Source organism: Heterodontus francisci, chromosome 17 (assembly GCF_036365525.1).
Source record: "Heterodontus francisci isolate sHetFra1 chromosome 17, sHetFra1.hap1, whole genome shotgun sequence".
NCBI classification, from domain to species: domain Eukaryota; kingdom Metazoa; phylum Chordata; class Chondrichthyes; order Heterodontiformes; family Heterodontidae; genus Heterodontus; species Heterodontus francisci.
The window spans coordinates 60253349-60271887 of record NC_090387.1 but is presented as its reverse complement, the minus strand read 5'-3'; the positions used below and the strand labels follow the sequence as shown (position 1 = coordinate 60271887).

At 42.6% G+C, this 18539-nt stretch overlaps 1 protein-coding gene across 2 annotated transcripts in view; it reads right to left on the bottom strand.

Annotated features, from left to right (window-relative positions):
* Nucleotides 1–18539, bottom strand: part of slc12a4 (solute carrier family 12 member 4) — a 207711-nt gene that overhangs the window by 14934 nt on the left and 174238 nt on the right. For both annotated transcript variants that reach the window (XM_068049479.1, XM_068049480.1), the window contains exons 16-22: nt 14609–14713; nt 11743–11911; nt 10255–10450; nt 9171–9340; nt 8356–8487; nt 8146–8253; nt 832–1019 (exon numbers count right to left, since the gene is read on the bottom strand). In XM_068049479.1, coding sequence (XP_067905580.1) covers nt 832–1019; nt 8146–8253; nt 8356–8487; nt 9171–9340; nt 10255–10450; nt 11743–11911; nt 14609–14713 — 1068 coding nt within the window. The remainder of the gene's footprint in view (nt 1–831; nt 1020–8145; nt 8254–8355; nt 8488–9170; nt 9341–10254; nt 10451–11742; nt 11912–14608; nt 14714–18539) is intronic.

The window sequence follows — 18539 nt, the reverse complement described above, 5'->3', positions numbered from 1 at the left end:
TTAGAGGTTAGAGATTACCACTTTACACATTATGATAGTTACAATGTGGAATTCTCAGACATAAACTGCTGTTGAAGCAGAGTACATAACTGTTATTTGCAGAGAGACTTAGATAATTGCTTACAGAAGATGAATATTAGAGTATGGGAACAAACAGGGAGTGGGATTGGATGAAATGGTTCACACGAAAAAATGGCAAACCCAGATGCGATGAGCTGAATGGCCTATTTCTGTGCTGTAACCTTCCATGATTGTATCTTGCAGAGGGAAAATCATCTGTCAAGAATCTATTCCCACATTGCTTAACTTTGGAATCTGACCAAACATGAGGGTGATGGCGTAGAACTTTGCATAAAAAAAAACAAATTAAGACCAAGCAATGCATCATAGCTAATGTGACTTAATTTCTCAATCTGCACCGCCCCCTACTCTAGTAATTAACTTAAAACATATGTATGGTTCAAAACCACTATTAGGAACTCTACTTCAAGTTTTAACAAGCATCATTTGCTAATGATCATCGTTTTTAATGTCAGAGTCAAATGCAATTATACTAAGTTGGCAGTAATCAAACCTTAAGCAACAACTGGTCTAAGAAATGTGGTCTCACTCTGAACAATATACTTATTTTAACAACTTTAATATTAGTGGTAGGTTTAGAAATGTTAACATAATGATGGTAGCATTTTGTTCCTCACTATTCAAATCAAATGTCAGAAAAAAGCAAAGTATAAAGTATAAACAGTAATTGTTCAATAATATGGCAGGAAGAAACTTAGTATTCACAATTTGCAGAATGTGTTCCTCAAAAGGGAGAGGGCCAGCACTTACGGTTTAATACTGATTAATTCTCTGAAACTGTTCGGGGTGGTGGCTTTATTGCGGTTTCTTTCAGATTCACATTTTTCTTTCGTCCATGTCATCTGTATTTTGTCAGGGTAAACATGTACATCTTCCTCTTCATCCAAGTATACATTTCCTTGATGAATTATTGAATTCCTGTCCTTTACTAACTGAGCCTGGAAGCAAGCAAAAGGGGATTTCTAAATAACTGACCACAAAGTCAGCATATCTTTTTGAAAAATTCATTCATGGGGATGTGGGCATCATGGCAAGGCCAGCATTTATTGCCCATTCCTAACTCCCCTTGAGAAGGTGGAGGATAGCTGTCTTCTTGAACAGCTTGTATGTAAATCCACAATGCTATTAGGGAGGGCGTTCCAGGTTTTTGATTCAGTGAGAGTGAAGGAACGGCGATATAGTTCTAAGTCAGGATGGTATGCAACTTGGAGGGGAACATGCAGGTAGTGGTGTTCCTACACACCTGCTTACCTTGCTGTTCTAGGTAGCAGAGGTGACAGGTTTGGGAGATGCTGTCGAAGAAACATTTGCAACTATTTTTAGCCAGAAGTGCTGAGTGGATGATCCATCTTGGCCTCCTCCTGAGGTCACCAGCATCACAGATGCCGGTCTTCAGCCAAATTGATTCACTCCATGTGATATTAAGAAACGGCTGAAGGCACTGGATACTGCAAAGGCGAAGGTCTCTGACAACATTACAGCAATACTACTGAAAACTTGTGCTCCAGAACTGGCCATGCCCCTAGCTAAGCTGTTCCAGTACAGCTACAACACTGGCATCTACTCAACAATGTGTAAAATTGCCCAGGTTTGTCCTGTATACAAAAAGCAGGACCAAAGCAACCCAGCCAACTACCGCCCCATCAGTCTACTCTCAATCATCAGTAAAATGATGGAAGCTGTCGTCAACAGTGCTAACAAGCGGCACTAGCTGAGCAATAACCTGCTCACTGATGCTCAGTTTGGGTACTGCCAGGGCAACTCAGCTCCTGATCTCATTGCAGCCTTGCTCCAAACGTGGATAAAAGAGCTGAATTCCAGAGGTGAGGTGAGAGTGACTGCCCTTGACATCAAGGCAGCATTTGACCCAGTGTGGCATCAAGGAGCTCGAGCAAAACTGGAGTCAATGGGAATCAGGGGGAAACTCTCCAATGGTTGCAGTCATACCTAGGAACATGGATGTGGTTGTTGGAGGTAATCATCTCAGTCCCAGGACATTGCTGCAGGAGTTCCTCAAGGTAGTGTCATTTCATCTGCTTCATCAATGACCTTCACTCCATCATAAGGTTGGAAGTGGGGATGTTCGTTGATGATTGCACAATACTCAGCACCATTCACGACTCCTCAGATACTGAAGCAGACTGTGTCCACATGCAGCAAGAACTGGACAACATTCAAGCTTGGCCTGATGTGGCAAGTTACAATGACCATCTCAAATAAGAGACAATCCAACCATTTCCCCTTGACATTCAATGGCATTACAATCCCACCCCCCCACGTCAGCATCCTGTGGGGGGCGGTGGGGGGGGGGGGGGGGGGGAGGGTGGTGCGGGGAGGTGGGTTACCATTGAATAGAAACTGAACTGGACCAGCCATATAAGAACTGTGGCTACAAGAGCAGGTCAGAGGCTGGGAATTCTGTGGCAATTTTCTCACCTCCTGACTTCCCAAAATCTGTCCACCATCAACAAGGCCACAAGTCAGGAGTGTGATGGAATACTCTCCACTTGCCTGGATGGGTGCAGCTCCAACAACACTCAACAAGCTCAACATCATCCAGGACACAGCAGTTCACTTGACTGGCACCCCATCCACCACTTTCAACATTCACTCCCTCCACCACTGACGCACAGTGGCAACAGTGTGTACCATCTAAAAGATGCACAGCAGCAACTCAGCAAGGCTCCTTCAACAGCACCTTCCAAACTCACCACCTCTACCATCCAGAAGGACACCAGCAGCAGATGCACGGGAACACCACCACCTGCAAGTTTCTCTCCAAGCCACACACCATCCTGACTTGGAACAATATTGCCGTTCCTTCACTGTTGCTGGATCACAATCCTGGAACTCCCTTCCCTAACAGCACTGTGAGTGTACCTGTACATGTACTGCAATGATTCAAGAAGTCAGCTCACCACCACCTTCTTAAGGTTTATAGGAATGGGCAATTAATGCTGGCCTAGCCAGTCTGTCTACATCCCGTGAAAGAATTTAAAACAAAAGCCTTGGCGAGTTGCCACATTGTATCTTGTGGACACACATACAGAGGGAATTAAATATTTAAGGTAGTGAATGGGGTGCCAATCAAGTTTGTTAATTGTATTTTGAGTGTTTAATTATATTCAGGTGGTGGGCATTACTAGGGATTCATTTATGCTCCAATATATAGCAGCAGACTGAAACGGTGGTTGTTGGTAAAGCGTGGCTACCCGACCCGAACCCGACCAGACCCAACGACAGGTGTCGGGTTCGGGTCGACTCTCTTCCGGGCCCAACATTCGGGCTTGGGTCAGGTCGGGATGGACACGTGCAGTGCTGCCTTGCTCCGGGAAGTAATCTTCAAATGAAGATTCAGGACGTCAAGGCGGGAAACGTGCAGTCGGACTCCGCATCCTGCAGTAAAGCCTGGCTACCCGACCAAACTCAACGACATGTGTCGGGTTCAGGTCAGGTTGGGCATTTAAAAAAATAAAGGACTTGGGCCCGGATCGGGTTCAGGTTGGCTATTGTCGGGTCGGGCCCAGGTTGGGTTTACAGGTGCATGTTTGTAATGTCTTTCTCTATAAATAAAAGCTTAGAGTGTGTGTAAAGATTAGGCTCCAGTTCTATCCTTCACCACCTGGTTTTCTGGAATAGATCAAAGCAGGCTCCTTTGCCCTGGATGGTGTCAAACTTCTTTCATATCGTTGAAGCTACATTCATCCAGGCATGTGGAGAGTAGTCCATCACACGGATTTTTTTTTAAAAATTCGCTCTTACAAGGTCAGCATTTATTACCCATCCCGAACTGCCCTTGAGAAATGGGTAGTAAGCTATCTTCTTGAACCGCTGCAGTCTACCTGCTGTAGGTACACCACAATGCTTTATGTAGGGGTTTAATACAATTGAGTGGGTTTGCTATGCCATTTCAGAGGGCAGTTAAGAGTCAACCACATTGCTATGGATCTGGAGCCATGTGTAGGCCAGACTGGGTAAGGACGGCAGATTTCCTCCTGTGAAAGGAAATTGGTGAACCAGATGGGTTTTTTTTTTTTACAACAATCCAACTGTTGAAACTAGCATTTCATTCCAGATTTATTAATTGAATTTAAATTCCCTCAGCTGCCATGGCGGGATTTGAACTCAGGTCTCCAGAGCATCAGTCTGGGCCTCATTACCACCATGCTACCATCACCTCTGACATGTGCCTTGTAGATGGTGGAAAGTCCTTGGGGAGTCAGGTGGTAAGTTACTCACTGAATACCCAGCCTCTGACATGCTTTTATAGGGACAGTTTTTATGTGGCTGGTCCAGTTAAGTTGATGGTCAATGGTGATCACCAGGATGTTGATCCTGCAGGATTCACCAATTGTAATGTCATTGTCTGGTGCAATATTATTTGCCACTCATCAGCCCAAGCCTGAATGTTGTCCAGTGTCTTGCTGCATGCTGGCACAGACAGCTTCAGTACCTGAGCAGCTGCGAATGGAACTGAACACTTCAATCAGCGAACATCCCCATTTCTGAACTTATAATAAAGGGAAGATCGTTGCTGAAACAGTTGAAGATGGTTGAACACTGCCATGAGGAACTCCTGCAGTAATGTCTTGGGGCTGAGATGATTGGCCTCCAACAACCACAACAATCTTCCTTTGTGTTAGGTATGACTCCAGCGAGCAGAGTGTTTCTCCTGATTCCCAGTGACTTCAATTTTACTATGGCTCCTGATGCCATTCTCGGTCAAATGCTGTCTTGATGTCAAAAGCAGTCACTGTTAACTCACCTCCAGAATTCATCTCTTTTGTCCATGTTTAGACCAAGGCTGTAATGAGATATGGATCCCAATGGAAATGAACATCATTGTGCAGGTACCTCTTGTGAATGAGTACCTCTTGATAGCATTGTTGATGATACTTTCCTTCACTTTGCTGATGATGGAGAATAAACTGATGGGGAGATAATTGGCTGAATTGGATTTGCCCTGCTTTTTGTTGACAGGATATACCTGGGCAATTTTACACTTCGTTGAGTAGTTGCCAGTGTTGCAGCTGTACTGGAACAGCTTGGCCAAAGGTCTATCTAGTTCTGGAGCACATTTCACAAGCCAGGATATTGTTGGGGCCCACGGCCTTTGTTGTGCCCAATTCACTCAGCCATTTCTTGATGTAACGTGGAGTGGAGTGAATTGAATTGGTTGAAGACTGGCTTCTGCGATAGTGGGGATCTCTAGAGGAGGCTGAGATGGATCATCCACTTGGTACTTCTGGATGAAGGTTGTTTCAATGCTTCAGCTTTGCCTTTTGCACTCATGTGTTGGGCTCCATCATTCAGGATGGGGATGTTCATGGAGCCATCCCCTCCCATTATTTGTTCACGACTGCATATGGCAGCACTGCTGAGCTTTGATCTGATCTGCTGACTGTGGAATTGCTTAGCTCTGTCTATAGCACACTGCTTCTGCTGTTGAGCATGCATATAGCCCTGTGTTGTAGCTTCACCAGGTTGGCACCTCATTTTTAGGTATGCTTTGTGCTGCTCCTGGCATGCTCTTCTATATTCATTGAACCAGGGTTGGTTCCTTGGCTTGATAGAAATAGTAGAGTGAGGATTATGCCTGGTCATGAGGTTACAGATTGTAGTGGAATACAATTCTGTTGCTGATGGCGACTTGGTCACTCCTATTGATACTATCACGGGCAGATACTTCTCCAACAGGTAGATTGGTGATAATGAAGTCAAGAAGGATTTTCCCTCATGGTGGTTCTCTGACCACCTGCTTCAGGCCTAGTCTGGCAGATATGTCCTTCAGGTCAGTAGTGATGCTACTGATTCACTCTTGGTGATGGACATTAAAGTCCCCGGTCCAGAGTACATCTTGTGCCCTTGCTACCCTCAATGCTTCTTCCAAGCGATGTTCAACATGGAGGAGTACTGATTCATCAGATGAGGGAGGATGGTAGGTCGTAATCAGCCAGAGGCTTCCTTGCCCATATTTGATCTGATGCCACGAGACTTCATAGGGTCTCATTTTTCTAATTTTTTCCTTAATCCCTTTACATTGCATCTGGATAGCTGCTATCCTGCCATTCATACCTCATCTTTTGTTTCTTTACTTGTCCCATTACCATTTCCTTTGGCTTTGTACCATGAATACTTTTGTTATTTAATCTATTCTGCCCTCCACCCCATCATAGACCTTTGCTTTAGTTCTTTTTACCACCCTCCCCCCTTTCACATGCTCAAAACCTATGACATTTCTAACTTTTTTCAGTTCTGATGAAACGTCACAGACCTGAAACGTGAACTGTTTCTCTCTCCATAAATGCTGCCAGATCCGCTGAGTGGTTCCAGCATTTTCTGTTTTTATTACATTTTACAATGGACTGCCTCGACATTCATCATGTCACTAATAATGAGATTCCTGCACATCTACCAGAGTTAAGACAGACAGGAATTGTTAAGTTGCCATGCCTGTTCTCTTAAAGATTGTACACAGAGCCTAATGCCCAGTTTTTCCTCCAACAGCCATACCCCTTAGCATAAAGGAACCTAACTTTTGGGTGCCAACTGGATCACAGTCTCTCAAAATATGCGCCCAAGAATATTCCATCAGATTAAGGGGGATGGTATCTGAAATAGATAAAGATCCTGTCCCTTCATTTGCAATCAAGGCTCCACATTATACAGCAGTGCCCATCAGCACTCCAGAGAGCCACCATTAGGCTGCAAGTCCTATGGATTTTACTCTCCTGAAATAAAATCTTGTAGCAAGTGCAAAAGGCATTCTGCTTGTTACAGCCCAAGGTGCCAATGCCAGAGTTCAGACAGGAACTGATGGTATGTTTTGTTTATTGAAAGATCTGCACTCTGGGCAGACAGCATGCTTGGTCTGACAGACCCTATAAAGAGGCGACTGTCCTCTTTGTAGACTCTCCTAGGTTCAACCCCTGATCTACTGCTGTGCTATCAGTGAAGTGTGATCTCGTTACAACATTGAGGTGCTAGTGCTTCTAGAATTGAGTAGCTGCACGTGCAAGTTAGATTGAGCGACTGGCTAGATGGATGTGCCCACCTAATCAATCTCAGCCTCCTGCCCTCTGAGACCACAGAAGGGAAACATAGTATACTCTGATCAATCATAACAATATCACACAGATTCAATGGACTGAATGACCTCCCTTCTGTGCTGTATTACTCTTTCTCTGATGTGGATGGGGAACTGCATGCTTCTGAAGGCTAAGATGATTTACCCATCCTATCAAATATTATTTCTTTTATTATTACATTCAACTTTCTGCTTGTGCAGCTCCCATTTCAGGGATTGAGAGGAATTTTGAGCATTTTGGCCCAATTAAATCAGGAGTACAGAGCTTTCACAAGGATAAACCACCATCAGATCCTGCTGTCACTCTAGCATTGACAAACTTAAGTGAGAGATCCTCTCCTAGAACACAGCAATTCAATTTAAAGAGTCACAAGGCATAAATATAAATAAAAATATATAGTCATGATCTGAATTGTAACATAGCAGCAGAATCCTAGACCGCAAAAAAGTTACATAAAAGCAAGAAATAAAAATGTATTACCAAGGCATGCAGATACTGAGGAACACAAGGCTTAGGATATCAAACTGAACAGTACCAGCACTGTCCTAAAGTTTAAATATGTATTTTTATGGAAATATTCAGCTAGTTAATATCTTCTGATGAAGAAATTGGAAGATAATCCAAAAGAAATTTCCAAGATGCAGCATGTAATGAGATGACTAGAAACCCCTTCACTAAAGAATGCAGGGGTACAACTGAAATGGACGGCCGAGGGCATTAGAACAATATATAAAAGGCAGGTAGGAATCTGAAGATATTTTTAAAAAGAGATTTTTTTTAAAAGCTGGTTTTAAAACCTGAAATCAGTCATCCAGCAAGTCAAAAGGACAAAAATTATATATAATAAACTCAGTTTGAGACTACTTATTTCCATCTTAGATTAGTCTGCTGGAACAAATAATTTGTGATGATTCATAAAATCCGTAGAGACCTAGACACTCAGATTAGCCTGGTTAATAAAGCTATTGCAGCTTACCTCCCTTTCTCTCTCAGTTTTGGATAGCCTCATCTGCCTTAACATCTGTGACCGTTGCTCCATCATTAGAGTCCTTTCATACGTATAAGCTGAAATATCACTGCCGTGCTGAGGACAGAATTTGATACCGTAATTGTAAGAATGTACATTTTCTTAATAAAAACTGTATGTTATTGATGCAGACTTTGTCCTACCAGGTTCGCTCCTCACCATTTCAACAACTTCAACTTCTGCTTCAATGCGCAAATGATAAAGAAAAGTTGCAAGATCCTTTTTCATTTGAATACTGTTGTCATCCATTTGGGCTACAGTGAAAATGCGCATCTTGCATTTTTTCCAGACCTGCACAGAATTTCAATCATGTTAGTTTTTCTTTTGTGTAGCCACTGAAACAAAAATCCAGTATAAAACATATTATGGACGCTATTTTCATTAACTGGCCTGAATTCTGACAGAAAGAAAAATGCAACTTTCATGTTCCCGGATGATTTAAAAAAAAAATCAAAAGTTTTAAGCCAATGCAGCACTCTGTGCTTCCCCTCGATGGCCATCTTTGCATCTTGTACTTAGTACCATGAAATTAAACACCACATTCTTTAGATCATTGCCCCCAAAGAAGATATTTGATATGACATAAAAATTAAAGTAATTGTGTCTGTATGCATGGTGTCTTAATTTTCAAGATTTTTCTTCATGAAACTAATTTTATGCTGCCTTATAATTGCCAGATTTATTGGGTTATTGGGTTTATGCTACAAGGAGGGAAGAAATAGTAAGTGAATCTTTATATATTCCAAATTGGCATGCATATTGTCAAACTTCTCTCATCAAGTGGCAGCTTTCTGAAGCAGCGAAATACAAGCTTGACACTAGCATAAGCTAGGAAATGTTCATAATTGCAGACTGTATACAGTCTGTTAGAAGCAACAGACCTGTAACCCAAATGTCCTTTTCTGGTTGTAGTATACTTATATTAGCTGTACATGCACGACAAAATCTTCATACTTCATGCACATAATTCTCACCTTGTGTTGTCGTAGAAGAAATGGAAGCAGCATCAACATGCCTCCATCGTGCACAATCCACCAAACATCAACGTGGCCTTCAGTAAAGCGTTCATGGTTACTTGGGTAGAAAGAAACATTTTTTGGCACCAACAGAGCTAGGTGACCAGCTGTGGTGACTCTCACAGTATCTATAAAGCAAGATCAATGTTACTAATTTTGGGACAAGTTTGCTCATTAACTGAGAAAAAAAAAATGGCTGAATAGCAACAGAAATCCATCAACTTGGCTCATGAAAAGTACAGTAACCATCAATGATGATTACTAGTTACATAGTGTGGGGTAGAGTTCCCAATTTGGGCACAATTGGCAACTTGGGTGCAATTGCGCTAGTTTTCTGAAGTGAAATTATGATTCAAGTTTCTGTTCAAACTCATTTGCGTAACCAAATATAAAAACTGTAACGAGCCAGGGCAACTGAGCAGTGCTTTCGAATGCAACGGTTTTCTTTGTCTTTTGAAATTCCTTGATATAACTTAAGAATGCTAACCTGGTGAGGTTTTCATAATGTGGCTGAAAGTGGGTTTATCATTTTAAAAAAAGTACTTTTAATAAGTGTCTAGTCCACCAACAGTGAGTAACCCAATTTTAAATGAAAATGACTTTAAAAAACTATATGGAACCATTTACTAATTTCATTGATACATGTAGACAGTTTTAGCAAATTAAATATTTTTTAATCTTAAACTTTTAAATGGTGCCTAATAATGCCTTTGTGCCTAAAACTAAATTTTAGAAGTCTCCTCATAGGACTGCAGAAACTTGCCATGATTCGATCTAGGAGCATGGCCATTTTTGTGGACAGGGACGGCTTCCGTGCAAAGGTTTTTTAATCCAGAACAAAAGCTGGTGGAAAGGCGATGTGCGCTAGACATAACTTGCGCTTGAAATTCCTCTAACTTTTGCGTGGAGCTGCAATTCTACCCCTATATGCCAGAGGATGCTATTCAAATTGATATGATTGCTACAAATCGGAGGAAAATTCTATACATTGAATGATATTGAAATATACTGGATCAAAAAAAATTAAGTTAATAAATCTTACCTATGAATGTTTTCCAAGCCCTGGGATCTTCACTCTGCCTCCAGCCATAAGGCCAACCCATAACAACTGAATTATGTTTCATTCCACCAAGTCCACATGATTGAATTAAGTGTGCAATGCCCTCTCGAACCTTTGAAGAAACTACTATCTGGCAAAATCCTTTGACCTTTTCAATTGCCATCATGTTTTTGATTGTCTAGATTGAGAAGTGAATGATAATTCAGTATGTAACTTTGTTTCAATGGTCAATTAATTTTTATAAAAGATGCACATAAAATTTGTTACAAATGTAAATTGCTGTTCAGTTATTCTATTAAGCTTAACACCATTAACAGTTCCATTTTGAAATGACTAATGGACCACAATAAGTATGCCCTGCAGGAAGTTTGAAACCATCTAGGACAAAGCAACCCGCTTCATTGGCACCCCCTTCACCCACTCCACCACCAGCACACCATGGCTGCAGTGCATACCACTTACAAGATACAATGCAGCAACTTGGCAAAGCTTCTTCAACAGCACCTCTGAAAGCCACAATCTCTACAATCCAGAAAGGCAAAAGCTGCAAACACATAGGAAAACCACCACCTTCAAGTTTCCCTCCAAGTCACATATCACCCTGACTCAAAATATATCTGCCTTCCTTTATTGTCCCTGTGCCAAAATCCTGGAAATCCCTTCCTAACTGCACTGTGGGTGTACCTCACACCACATGGACTGCAGTAGTTCAAGAAGATGGCTCACCACAACCTTCTTAAGGGCTGCTAGTGATAGGCAATAAAAGCGACACCCACATCCCATAAATGAATAAAAAGCATCAGAATATTTGAATACTCCGAAAACTATGCGAGGGTGTACAGGACTACACGAGGGCAGGTTGAAAGACCAAGTAGTCGATTCTGGAATTAGAGGGCAGTTGGTCATGAAATTTTGCTCCCTTCAGTTGAATGAGATTGCATTACTTTTGGCCAGCATGAAGTTGGTTCATATGATTCACATGGGGTGGGGATTTTTTACATCTCAGTCTATCTCACCTTTGATCTCAAAGGAATGATGTTAATAGGTAATCTATAAATCTCAAAGTATCTCTACCCTCACACTTCATTAAAATTGATCTTTAACTAGATATGTACGAAGGCAGCTACTGCTGTGAAAAATGGAAACTCTTGGAAGAAGCCTGAAACACTTTTGTTCTTTCCACTAATTGTCCTGGCAGCTGTGGCGTGAGACTTCTGTGCCATTATTAGACATTTTACTACTTTGAACAACAATGACATGCTATTAATCTCAGTTTCTGGACCTGACTAAGAAATGTTTCAGGTTAATACTAAGTGCCAACAATGAAAAATGTTTCATTCCCCAACATTAAAACCTTTCACTTTAATGACTACAGGAAGTTATACAAGAACACAAAAACACAAACTTTAAATCATACTTGTTCAGCAGCCTGTGCAAGAACACAAAAAAAATACAAACTTTAAGTCATACTTGTTCAGCAGCCTGTGCTTCTCCATAATTTTCCAAGAAATTCCCTTGAATGACAGAACCAACAATAGTAAGACCTTTGCCAGCTTTTAACTGTGAGGCAAATGTTAGCAATCTGGGATGCTTCACATGTAGATCTTCATCTAGTTTCAGCATAACTAATAATTGAGGCCTAGGAAAGGAAGCATCGCAGAATTACTTGAATAATTCAACATAACTTTAGCTTATACCAATGTTGAGCATTGCCAGGGCTGAAACAGAGAGCTGAGGAAGAATTGAATAAGATTGGCAAGGAAGAATAAAAGTGTCCTTCAATCTTCAAGAAAGGGCTTTACCCAAACTGAATAATTAAATCGCAGAATTCAGTTGGTCGGCAATTAATAATCAAGGACCCAACAAACTGCATTTCCCAAAATTATCCTAAAAATGAGGCCCAGCAGGAATTGCTGCAGTTAATAAATTAAAGTTCCAGCTCAGCACACTGGCAGGCATTCCTGGAATGAATATACTAATATCTGCTGATCGTGAGAAAGAGAGAGAGCGAGCGCACATAAGTGAGCAAGAGGGAGGGAGCAGCTGAGTGTTTTGGGCTAGCAGGCGTCGCCAGATTTAATTAATTATAATCAATGAAATACAAACTGAATGGCCCAGCAGAAATTTGATGTTAGAAAATTCTAAAACAACTTTAATTTTGATAAGAACAGATGGCTGTGGATGGATCAGAGAGATGTAGTTTGGAGATTCCGCAGCATATACAGTATAGGAAGGCCTGCAAGCTGAGTACAGAATGCAATTGTCTGTTTAAAACTATTATCCAGACAAGCTTAAAAATGAGACAGTAAGGAAGTGTGACAAGAGGAACTGCTTGCAGATGCAATACTTATACATATATATATTTTTTTAAAAGCTAGTATGTCTTTATAGAGATGCATCTAAATTTAAATACAAGAACACAAGAACAGGAGTAGGCCATTTAGCACCCCCCTCTCCGAGTGACCTAACTCCATACACCCACTTTTGCCTCATATTCATGAATACATTTGGTTAACAGAAATCTACCAATCTCAGATTTGAATTAACTTTTCATCTAGCATCAATTGTCATTTGTGGAAGGGAGTTTCACACTTTTACCACCCTTTGCACATGGAAGTGATTCCTTGGACTGGATTTTATGCTGCTCTTGGAGACAAGGTGGAAGGCAGCGGCTACCATGGTAAATGGAAAGTCCGCTGGGAGGCCAATTAAGCCATTTAAGTGGCTCATTATGGGCCACATAAGGGCTACCTCCTGCCTCTACTGACAGTCAGCCAGCATTGGAGGGACACACTGCCATGTGGAGACACTGCCAGATGAAACTTAGTGGCCTCCTAGCAAGCTTGGGGGATGGGGTGGAGAAGGTCCCTCCTCTGGGGAAAATCCATGGCCCATGGAGGGCCCCACAGGTGGTGCTGGCTGTTGCTGCAGCAAGACCCCTCTTGCCCTCACCAACACACCCCACCCCTTCACTGAGGCATGCCCGACCGGTCCTGGCGACCCTGACCCCACTTACCTGGATCCCAGGATCTCCTCCATCAACTCTGCTGCAGGCCTGCTGCAGTACCGGCAGTGGCCACTGCTCCTGCTGACACTATTGAGCTGATGGCACTCTGATTGACCAGCAGCTCTTTGGGGAGGGGGGGGGGGGCGGGGGGGGGTGGGGGGGATTTTGTCCCTTAAAGGGACGGCATCCCTGATGGTGGGCAGTTAATTGCCTGCCCACCATTGAATTCGGCCAGGAAGCCGATAGCAGGCTGAGGCGGTTTCACCACCAACACCCCCCCCCACCTTCTGGCCCATCACCACTATAAAGTCATGCCCCTAATGACACTCCTGAAAGGTCTGGCTCTAACATTTAGACTATGCTTAAGTAAGAAGCTGGCAAAATGTAAATAGACCTCTGGATCACTTAGTAATAATATGAATAGTCTTAATCAATTGGCCAAAAGCACCATAGCTTTGTCTTGGCTTTTGAAACAATTATAATGAGGGAGGAAAAATGTTACACAGCTGTGTATTTACACCAAACATAGTCAAATACTTGCAAAACCGAGAATGGCAATGATGCATACCAGAGCTTAGGACCACATGCAATCATTACAACTGAAAATGGATTGGAGTGATGCACCATACATAGACAAGGATTTGTATGAAGTTGAAATAAATTCATCCACTTTTATATAATGCTCTTATACAACCAAGCTTCATACCATCTTTAATACTAACTTTGTGGTTGTACAGAGAATCGTTGGCATCAGGTGGCAGGACCGTATCTCCAACACAGAAGTCCTCGAGGCAGCCAACATCCTCAGCATATACACCCTACTAAGCCAGAGGCGCCTGAGATGGCTTGGCCACGTGAGCCACATGGAAGATGGCAGGATCTCCAAGGACACAATGTACAGCGAGCTAGTCACTGGTACCAGACCCACTGGCCTTCCATGGCTCCGCTTTAAAGACGTCTGCAAACGCGACATGAAGTCCTGCGACATTGATCACAAGTCGTGGGAGTCAGTTGCCAGTGATCGCCAGAGCTGGCGGGCAACCATAAAGGCGGGGCTAAAGCGTGGCGAGTCGAAGAGACTTAGTAGTTGGCAGGAAAAAAGACAGAAGCGCAAGGTAAGAACCAACTGTGTAACAGCCCCGATAACCAACTTTATCTGCAGCACCTGTGGAAGAGTCTGTCACTCTAGAATTGGCCTTTATAGCCACTCCAGGCACTGCTGCACAAACCACTGACCACCTCTAGTCGCTTACCCATTGTCTCTCGAGACAAGGAGGCCAAAGAAGAAGGTTGTACAATGCAAGCTGTAAATTGATCGCATTATTTTACCTCCAGTTCTTTGTATGAGGGGGACCTTCTTCCAATCTCAGCAAAGCATAACGAGCAGCACTTAGGGACAGACCTCGAATACCATCACCCCACTCTTTCTCTGCACTGTAGAAAGATATAATGAAGCTGGTTAGTCACACTATCCAATATTATTGAAATACTTAAAATAGTATCAAACTGGCAATTACAGTATCTTGAGCTTCAATGCTTAAACGCATAAAAATATCAACAGTTGCAATGAAGTGATCCAACTCCCAAGATACATATGCAGCACAATATTCAAACCGACAGAGCTTGAATCTGACAGACATGATACAAAAGGCTCTCTGTTTGCTGGCCTAAATGAAGGAGGTTAGGCAGTCTCAAACTTGATCCGAGTTGGTATAAGTCCATAGTACAAAACGGATCTTATTTCAGCATTAAACTTGTAATCTCATGTGGACAGCTCACATGTTAACAAAAAAATGGTGGATATAAAATTTACAAGGTTGTTTTCCAAAAGCAATCGATTATTTTTTCTGGGAATCTGGCCTTACGTCATAGGGGCAGGACTTGAAAATGTTTTCACCTGCTGGACCAGAACTTTAGGCTTATTTTAAGTGCAATAAGGCCCGAGCAAATCTCTCTTTCACTCTTTGAAGTGGGCACCCCATTGGCATCATAAATGGTACCTGCTAATGTTCCTAATCCTGGGATACAAGACAGGCTCAAGGGTGTATTCGTGGGGCAGGTGGAAGTTAGTTCTGCTCAGCTCCAAATCGGCCCCCAAAATGCAATCCCAGAATTTGATCTATTTCCTGTTGACCTTTTATTTTAAAGCAAAATTATTCTCCTCCTCACCTCTCAGAAAGCACCACAACCTCCCTTATCAAGAAGGCATCACAAGTTCTATACTACTCTACACAGCAACATTTATGATGACTATTACCTTACTATTGGGGTTGGATCTCTAAGGAAGAGAACGAACTGTGGACAGGAGAGTTGGGATTTTAATCTGCTTGGCAAAGCTTGTGTTGATATGACTTTTTTTGGGACTACTGATCTGGAACTGCTGATTTGACCTTGTATACCAGAATGATCTACAAAGGCAGTAGTGGCAACGAGTGCACAAGTTAGACCATTATGCTCACCGCTTCTCCTGTGGGGAATTTACTCCACAGTTTGCTAGAAAGATAATACCACAGTAAGCACAGCAGTGGATCAGGGATGGCGTGGCCAAAACATAGTTAAGAATTCATTTTGATGATGCGGATTTCAACTTAATTTATTGCTAAAGGAATAGAATATAAAAGTAGGAAAGTGTTGCTACAACTGTACAAGGCAGTGGTGAGACCGCACCTGGAGTATTGCATACAGTTTTGGTCCCCTTACTTGAGGAGGGATGTAGTTCCATTGGAGGCAGTTCAGAGGAGGTTCACTAGATTGATTCCAGGGATGAGGGATTTGTCTTATGAAGAGAGATTCAGCAGTTGAGGCCTTTACTCTCTAGAGTTTAGAAGAATGAGAAGATATCTAATTGAGGTATATAAGGGGATTGACAAAGTAGACGTCGAGAGGATGTTTCCTCTGGTGGGGCAATCTAGAACGAGAGGTCATAGTTTTAGGATAAGGGGTAGCAGATTTGAAACAGAGATGAGGAGAAATTACTTCTCTCAAAGGGTCGTGAATCTGTGGAACTCCCTACCCCAGAGTGCGGTGCATGCTGCGACATTGAGTAAATTTGAGGAGATAGACAGATTTTTAATTAGTAATGGGTTGAAGGGTTATGGAGAACAGGCAGGAAAGCGGAGTTGAGGCAGAGATGGTACTGAATGGTGGGGCAGGCTCGAGGGGCTGAATTGCCTACTCCTGCTCCTAGTTCTTAAGCTCTTAATCTATTAAACTTATTTATATTCAGCAAATTACTAAAATATATAAACAGAGATAAACATTGACTTAATATTGCCACAAGAGTATGGGAGCTTCGTGATTAAGTTACTTGACTAGTAATCACATGACTTAATTGAATGGCGGGCAGCCATAAAGACAGGGCTAAAATGTGGCGAGTCGAAGAGACTTAGTAGTTGGCAGGAAAAAAGACGGAGGCGCAAGGGGAGAGCCAACTGTGCAACAGCCCCGACAAACAAATTTCTCTGCAGCACCTGTGGAAGAGCCTGTCACTCTAGAATAGGCCTTTATAGCCACTCCAGGCGCTGCTTCACAAACCACTGACCACCTCCAGGCACGTATCCATTGTATCTCGAGATAAGGAGGCCCAAAAGAAAAAAAAAAGAATAATTGAACACGAGTACAAATTCCAACACAGCAGATAGGGAATTTAAATTCAGTTAATTATATAAATCTGGAATATAAAGCTAGCATCAGTAATGGTGACGATAAAACTACTGGATTGTCATAAAAACCCAGCTTGTCTTTCAGGGAAGGAAATCTATGGTCCTTACCCAATATGGCTTACATGTAACTCCAGGTGCACAGCAATTTGGTTAACTCTTAACTGCCCTCTGAAATGGCCCAGCAAACCACTCAGTTATATTCAAGAAGGCAGTTCACCACCACCTACTGAAGGGCAATTAGGATGGGCAATAAATTACTAGCCTTACTAGTAGCATTCACATTCCGTGAATGAATAGAGAAAAACAAGAACAATTCTTCAATAAAAATGGAAAGTGCTGGAAATACTCAGCAGGTCTGGCAGCATCTGTGGAGAGAGAAGCAGAGTTAACGTTTCAGGTCAGTGACCTTTCACCAGAACTGGCAAAGGTTAGAAATGTAATGGGGTTTAAGCAAGTAAAGTGGGGTGTGGTGGTGGGGGGGTGGGTAGGGGAGGGTGCAGGGGGAAGACAACAAAAGGGAAGGGGTGTGATAGGACAGAGGACTGGAGAGATTATGGAGGTCATGGGGAAAAGGCAAAGAGAGTGTGCTAATGGTGTGGTGAAAGACAAAGCATTAGTGCAGAGGGAGTGTTAATGACAGAATAATGAGCAGCCCTAGCCAAAAGCACAAACATGAAAAAAAAAGTAGGCAGGCATATGGTAAAAAAAAATGATGAAACATAATAAGATAAAATAAAAAGAAAACAGGGCCAGTCATGCTCTGAAATGATTAAACATAGAAAATAGGAGGAGTAGGCCATTTGGCCCTTCGAGCCTGCTCCGCCATTCATTATGATCATGGTTGATCATCCATCTCAGTAGCCTGTTCCGGCTTTCACCCCATACCCTTTGATCCTTTTAGGCCCGAGATATATCTAACTCCTTTTTGAAAACATTCACTGTTATGGCCTTAACTGCTTTCTGTGGTAGAGAATTCCACAGGCTCACCACTCTCCGGGTGAAGAAATTTCTCCTCATCGCAGTCCTGAAAGGTTTACCGGGTATCCTTAGACTATGACCCGTGGTTCTGGACTCCCCCACCATCGGGAACATCCTTCCTGCATTTACCCTGTCAAGTCCTGTTAGAATGTTATAGGTTTCTATGAGATTCCCCCTCACTCTTCTGAACTCCAGCAAGTATAATCCTAACCGACTCAATCTCTCCTCATATGTCAGTCCCGCTATCCCAGGAATCAGTCTGGTAAACCTTCGCTGCACTCCCCCTATAGCAAGAACATTCTTCCTCAGATAAGGAGACCAAACTGCACACAACATTCCAAGTGTGGCCTCACCAAGGCCCTGTATAATTGTCGCAAGACCTCCCTGCTTCTGTACTCAAATCCTCTCGCTATGAAGGCCAACATACCATTTGCCTTTTTTACCGCCTGTTGCACTTGCATGCTTACCTTCAGCGACTGGTGTGGTGAAAGACAAAGCATTAGTGCAGAGGGAGTGTTAATGACAGAATAATGAGCAGCCCTAGCGAGAACACCCAGGTCTCGCTGCACATTCCCCACTCTCAGTTTATAGCCATTCAAATAATAATCTGCCTTCCTGTT